The sequence below is a fragment of the Camellia sinensis genome, chromosome 8 (genome assembly GCF_055761805.1).
Source record: "Camellia sinensis isolate YWXY chromosome 8, ASM5576180v1, whole genome shotgun sequence".
In the NCBI taxonomy this organism is placed as follows: domain Eukaryota; kingdom Viridiplantae; phylum Streptophyta; class Magnoliopsida; order Ericales; family Theaceae; genus Camellia; species Camellia sinensis.
The window spans coordinates 106,751,872-106,759,256 of record NC_138968.1 but is presented as its reverse complement, the minus strand read 5'-3'; the positions used below and the strand labels follow the sequence as shown (position 1 = coordinate 106,759,256).

The following is a 7,385-nucleotide window of genomic DNA, read 5'->3' as shown; positions in this document are numbered from 1 at the left end:
GGGGGTGCCAAGTTTTGTTTTAGTTAAAACAATTTTGCTTTATGTGTCACTCACCACTCACTGTCTCACACTATAGAGAAGACTACCCTGATGATGTTCCCACACCCCCTCCCCTCCATAATAAAGCCAGGGTGCAATGTACACTCTCCCCCAAAAAACAACTTTTATTCTCTTCTACTATATTTGGAGGATTTATAACCCAACAAAAAAAAAAAAAAAATAGTTGTGTTTTGTTAAATTTTTTTATCAATTTTTGCAATAAAAAATTCAAAAATTATGTTTGATTTATAAATTTGAAAATTATTTTCTTCTATGCTTTTTTAACATATCAATCAATCATTTTTTTTTTTTTTTCATTTTCTCACATTCTACACATCAATCAATTAAATTTTCTTTTACACTCATCTATTCAACTACTTAAAAAGAAAAAAAAATAAAATAAAATAAATTACAAATCATCCTAAAATTATTTTCAAAATATAGAACCAATTTTGAAATTTTACAAACTCTATTCAAAAAACTATATTTCAAAATTGATTTTCAAAACTAAACCAAACGGAATATTTACACAACAATTCCATACAAACCAAATTAATCAACATAAATAACAAAGACATACAGATTTCTAAACCTATTCAATCAAGAACAGTAGTTTTGGCTTAGGAAAAAGAAAAATATGTACATTACAATTTACAAACCCAACAGCTAAAAGGAAGAGATGAGAGTGAGACACAGAGAGATACCTGAGGTTTTTTTTTACTAAACCCAAGTTTTTCAAAATTTCTTTCCCTGATGTGAGTTACTTTGAACTTACTTCCCAAACACATGTTTTGTTTTCTAAAGTCTCTTTTCAAAACATGACTTCAGGCTAAAAAGACATGTTTTCAAAATACAACTTGGGATGAAGTTGGGTCATTAGGGGTGGGACTCTAGATAAAGTATTTCATTCGAAGCCAAACGAACTTCTTACACATAGAATTCAATTAATATTGACAGGGAACGTTGAGTTGCATATGGAATGTCGGATGGTAAAGAAGTGAATGGAACAAAGTTTTCCAGATGATGGGACCAGATTTTTTAATAAAAATTTATACTTCATGCCTCACAAAGCAATGCGTTTAGGAAATAAGTTCAAAACTACTTGGTTTTGGAAAATATGTCTGAAAAATGGCATGGGTTTGGTAAAGCCCTCGTTACTTCTTGTTTTCTACCCTAACAAACGAAGTTAACTCCACCTTTAAATAAAGAATATGAAAGAATCTACTTTCTTGTGTCTTTTGCTACCTTCCTTTATCTTGGACCAGAGAGTTCCATGGCATGGGAATCATAGTCATCATCCATAACCATGCCAAACATGTCATGATCATTGTCTTCATGCCTTGGGACTGTGGTAGGGTGGGACTGAATTTTGTTGTTCTTGTTGGCAAAGAAGGAATTTGTGTTGGGATTAACATGGTTATGAGAAGCAGCCCATTTTTCAGCAAGGCCTTCACCCTCAAGCATTCGCACCACTTCAGACATCTTGGGCCGGTGGGCTGGCAAGTATTGAGTGCAAAGTAGAGCAACTTGCAGCATCTCTCCGACCTCTATCCGGTCATAATTGCTCCCCAACTCTCTATCCACCAGCAATTCAATTTTCTTTTCTTGCTGCACCTTCCTCACCTGAAACAAACACAAGTATGCTTTGTTTGTCAATGGTAAATCCAAAGCAACTCTCAATAGGCTAAGTGCACACATGTATTGAAGTAATATCTTCAAGTATTGGCATAAAAGTGAAGAAGTCACTGCAGCATTTCGGAGACTACTGATGTTAAAACTGTGCCAATCTAAATTTGATACTTGTAATAATTACCTTGTATTTTGATGTCATACTTGCAGAATTTGAATATTTATTCTTGTATTTAGTATTGCTTTATGACCAACTTAATTGTATTCCAAAACAATAATAGGTTTCCTACTAGTGTCACTCGAGGTAATACCTTTGTGATCCCTTCAAAACATGTTAAGCTTCTTTAACTGGTGATGAAACCTTAAAAGAAATTATATTTTGGGATCACACACAACTAAAATTTTGTGGCGTAGTATCGAGTTTACAAAATTCTTCTCTTTTCTCACAAATTGTTGGGAATCAAAGGGGAATTCCTGATTATTGCCTTATATATGTGACAAGAACTCTATATTTATATTTGAATTCACCCAGGAAAAACATCATCTAAATGATATAATTTCATTCATTTTCTTATTCCTGAATCACCAAGTTTTGGATGCTAAGTGATTAGAGTAATTAGAAATTTCTAGCATTTTGCTGAAATGATAATGCATTTTGGTGAAAACATTCTGAATTTTATCTGCAAACGAAAGCATGGAAAAAACATATGAATGGCCAAATATTTACACAAAAATTTAAATTTTTTTTTTTTAAAAAAAAAAAATAGAGCCCAAAAAATGAAAATAGAAGGGAGATCAACAAAGTATAATGGATGGTTGAAAATCGGCCAACCAAATTAAATTGTCACCAAGAAAGTCTATAAGGACTTCCATAGAATGGGAAGATGTCTTTTCTAATTCAAGTTACCAGATTGCTAATACAATTATAGAAAAACTTTGGTATAGTACATACCGCCGGAAGAAACTTACCCATTCAAGCATTGCTCCTTTCTGATTAACTGTCTTTCCAAATTCAAGAGCTCTCATCCCGGTGATGAGTTCTATCAAGAGAATTCCAAATCCAAAAACATCAGTCTTCTCAGACGATTGGCCAGTTGAGAGATACTCCGGTGCAATGTGCCCAACAGTCCCACGTACAGCTGTGGTGACGTGGGAGTCAGCGTGGTCAAGTAGCTTCGCAAGGCCAAAGTCACCAACAACAGCTTCACAGTAGTCATCCAACAGAATGTTAGCTGCCTTCACATCTCTGTGAATTATCTTCGGATCACACTGCTCGTGTAGATAGAGAAGACCCCTTGCTGCTCCTATTGCAATTCTCTTCCTAGTGTTCCAGTCTAGTGCTGGTTTTTCTGTCATAATCAACACGACACTTTGGATTTTGGTACGTGTTATTGGATTAAGCATAATTGTTGATAAGAAAGTTGTGTCCCATTATTCCTTTCTTTTGTTGTCATGAACCATAAGACTTTTCATGGGAAAGGGATGTATCAACATTTGCTTGTAATATGAAGAGAATCAACGCAATTTTTAATTGACGCCAACATACATTCATGTAATGCAAACAATTGGCAAGTTTGAGTTATTTACCAAACCCATGCCATTTTTAAACAAATTTCGCAAATACGAGTTGTTTTGAACTTGATTCTCAAACCCACATTGTTCTTAAAACACAACTTCAAAGAACAACCTGGATTTGGGAAATAAGTTCAAAACAATTCACATTTGGGAAATCTGTTTCAAAACAACATCGATTTGGTAAAAACCTCAGAAAAGTTTCTCAGTGCACAACTGGATGCCGAAGGGAGTTGACAATCCCATTTGTCTCTAGGCCCCCTAGTATATGGTGGTCCATAGCAAGTTCAAAAATAAGTACTTACAATGATTTATAGTTCATGCCCTAATCTAATAAGAACTTTAGAGGAATCAAGACCATTGTGATTGTGAGAACTGGCAACAATAGTGACTATAAAAGTGACAATAGTTGCAGGGAAGTAAGATAAAAGATTAGAGACCAACCTCTAAGCCTTGAGGCCACACTGCCATTAGACATGTAAGGATACACCAGCAACCTCTCATTTGGTGTGGCACAATATCCCATCAACCGCAGCAAATTCCGATGGACCGCAAGGCTAATCATCTCCAGTTCAGTCCTAAATTGTGATTCACCGGCAGTTCCAACAACGTCCTTTAGCCGTTTAACCGCCACCATTGTTCCATCACCCAACTTTCCCTTGTACACATTTCCAAAACCCCCAGCACCAAGTATGTTCTTGGAGCTAAAATTGTCTGTGACAACTTGGAGTTCTCTAAATGTGAAGTTTCTCAGATTGCCTAGGCTCATCAGACCCTCTTCTTGCATGTCTACAACAACAAAATTAAAGACCTGTTATGGTTTTTCTCAAAAATTGATTTGACATATATCTGCCATTGAGGTTGAATTCTGAATTACTGACCACTGATGTTGAGAATGCTTTGCTTTTTCTTTTTATTTGTCCTCCAAAAGAAGAGAGCAACTGCTATGAGGACGAGAAAGGCAAAGCTCAAGCTCACCCCAAGTGCAATACCCAGTTTCTTGGAGCTACTTGTTCCTATAAAATTGTAGGAGGAAAAGTTTAATATGGGTAAATTGATTGCCAGGGACACATGAATAATGAATAGCGAAGTTACTCCTCTCTAAGGCGCCGTTTGTTTTCAGAGATAGAATGAAAGAGATTCATAATGAGGGGTTTGATAGTGAGGAGATTAAGTAAAATAGTGTTTGTTTTGATGATAGTTGTTAGTGTAGGAATTGTTAAATTATTTTTATATAAAATAAATATAAAATAATAAAAAAATACAAAAACATTAAACATTAATGTCTTAAAAAAAATGCCCAACATGTAAAAAAAAAATTAAAAAAAATTCCCGAAAAAAATAATAATAATTTTTACTTAACAAACAATACAAAAATTAAACATTAATGTTCAAAAAAAATGCCCAACATGTAAGAAATAAAATTAAAAATTTTAAAATTTCTAGTTCGGCGGACTATTTTTCTAATACCAAGTCCTAGAGGCTTATCCAAATCCCCTCCCTAAGGGATTCATAATCCGGAGCTTACTATCAATCCCCTTCTCGTCTCTTAAAACAAACACAATGTTAATAAGTCCTATCTCACTACCAATCTCAACCCCCTCTCTAATTCTCCAAACAAACAGAGCCTAACAGTATAGGTATTGAGATGAGTTAGTAATCAACAATTCAATCAAAATGGACAATATATTTAGCATTCAAATCTCACAACCTACCCAATACTTATAATATAATGATGTGGATGTGGCCCACTAGGAACCTTTTACTTTAACACAGCACACTCACAAGTTAGCTTATATTATGCCACATTATCCTTGTGATGTTTTTTATATGAATTTTCTCTAGGAATATAGTTTTCCTTTCTGATATTTGCACATGTTTGGCTTGCTTATAACAATCTGGCCACACTTGTGAGGTGGTGGGGGCACATGGAGAATATAAATAATAAAGTTACTCCACAAGCAAGGGGCTTGAGTTGAGGATATAAATAAAATCTTTTTTTTAAATGAGTTGATGGTCAACAATTCAACCAAGGGAGGAGGAGATGTACCAGTCCATGAATTCAGAGTAGAAGAAAGAGGGATAGGGATGGCCGATCCGGAGCAACCTTCAGTGGAGTGGCTTCCACAAATTAGAGGGTTACCCACAACACTAAATGAACAATGAGAGAGTAGAATAATCAGACACAGAAATACAAACATACCAACATCATGTACATACAAATGTGTGTGTGTGTGTGTGAGAGAGAGAGAGAGAGAGAGGGAGAGAGAGATATCTGCAGAGAAAGCCTTACTTGAATGTTCTGGCAGGAAATTTGGGCACAGGTCCATGGAGATTGTTATAAGACAAATCCCTGAACAATCAAGAAGTGTTTTGACAAACACCACACACCATTTATTCACATTTTGAAACAAAAATCACTATTATGATTCAGAAAAGCACACAGAAACATTTCAGGTAGTTTCAATTTTCAAGACATTGAAACAAACAAAGCCAATACTCACAAGAAAGCAAGCTGAGGGACTTTGGCTAAAGACAAAGGAATAGCTCCAGACAAGCTATTGTTGTTCAATCTCCTACTCATTACATTACATTACATGACAAAAACAACAGTCAAAAAAGACAAAAAGATCAGAGAAGAAATAGAGCAAATGAGCAATTAATACAAAAAAAGAATACCCATGTCAAAAACTGTTTTGGGGGAGAGAGAAAGAGAGAGAGAGACTTACAAATATTGAAGGCCACTCAAGAGACCCAGAGAATCTGGCACGTGACCAGAGAACCCGTTATTGGACAGATCCAAGGTTTGAAGGTTGGGAAGAGCACCGAGCTCCGGTGGGATTTGGCCGGAGATATTGTTGTTCTGCAACAATCTGCACAAATACACACAAACCCATGTAAGAAAATGAACAACTACAATTGGGTACAGAGGAAGAGAAGAAAACAAATTGGGGTGTGAGAACTTGGATTTAAAAAATATATATTTTACACACATTTTTCATCAAATTTGATTCAAAAAATTGATCTCATGGAATACTCCAATTTTACTCCTTTATTTTCATCAAATCTTTTTGAAAATTTCAAATTTATCTTTAAAACTTTTTTTTAACCATGCATAACTAGAATTGGGGAGACAACAAAACAAACGGGGGTGTGAATATTCTGATTAAAGCTCTATATATACACCATATGCCTTATGTGCTCTGATTTCTTACACTTGTCGAAGATTTGTAAGGTTAGCTATCATGCCAGACAAAGTTCCTGATAAACCTTGACTTGGAGCACCTCTGCAAAACCCATAAATTGAAATGAAAGGCCACTTTGTCTAACCCATGGAATCAAAACTTCAATAGCTTCAAAACCCATATATATGTATTTGTTAGAGTGTTGAAGAGGGGGGGAAAAAAATACTCACAGCCCAGTGACAAGATTGTCAGGGGAACAAGTGATCATAGCCCAACTACATGGGTCTACAGAGTCTTCATCCCAATTGTTCAGAACACCATGAGGGTCGTTCATAGAATTTCTGATAGTAATCAAAGCTTCAACTACAAAATTCCCAACAAAAATGAAAGATCAAACACCATAAAAATCACTAAAAACAAGAGACAAATTGGGTTTTTCGTTGCTGTACCTTCATGGTTTCGAGGCTCGTACGAGAGACACAGAGTTGCAAATGACAGAAGGAAGAAGAAAAGAAGAGAGAGGTGGAGATTGAGGAAGGACATGGTCATTGAATGCAAGCAATGAACATGTTTCACAACAGCCATGAATGTGTATGATAAGCTTTTCTTCATCATAAAATCTCACTTATTTCATGCTCAACAATCAACAATGATAGAACACTAATTTTGAAATATTAAAAGACCACTAACGATATATTAATGGCATAGCAGTCAATAAAAAAAAATACAATACTAAAGTCAAAATATTAAATTATTTATGGTGAGACTTAGGTCAAGTTTGGAAAGATTAAATAAGTGTATTTTTTTATTTTTTATGAAATATGAATTGGATTTGGGTTGGGTTTGAAGTGATGTGTTAGAAAAATGATGTGATTTAAATAAAATGATGTGACTTAAATAGAATAATGACTTTTTAACTTTTTAAATTTTTTAAAAGAATATCAAACTTGACCTTACTAC

General features: G+C 34.9%; 1 protein-coding gene across 1 annotated transcript; it reads right to left on the bottom strand.

Annotated features, from left to right (window-relative positions):
- Nucleotides 1–511: 511 nt before the first annotated feature.
- LOC114293128 (protein CLAVATA3 INSENSITIVE RECEPTOR KINASE 3) lies at nt 512–7,133 on the bottom strand. Its single transcript, XM_082883079.1, has 11 exons — nt 6,875–7,133; nt 6,656–6,788; nt 6,456–6,527; nt 5,970–6,113; nt 5,745–5,816; nt 5,534–5,593; nt 5,291–5,391; nt 4,122–4,256; nt 3,685–4,029; nt 2,638–3,017; nt 512–1,662 (listed from the first exon to the last, which is right to left on the bottom strand). Exons 1-11 carry the CDS (start codon nt 7,038–7,040, stop codon nt 1,291–1,293), a joined length of 1,980 nt encoding a protein of 659 aa, XP_082739205.1. The 5' UTR covers nt 7,041–7,133; the 3' UTR covers nt 512–1,290.
- Nucleotides 7,134–7,385: the final 252 nt, after the last annotated feature.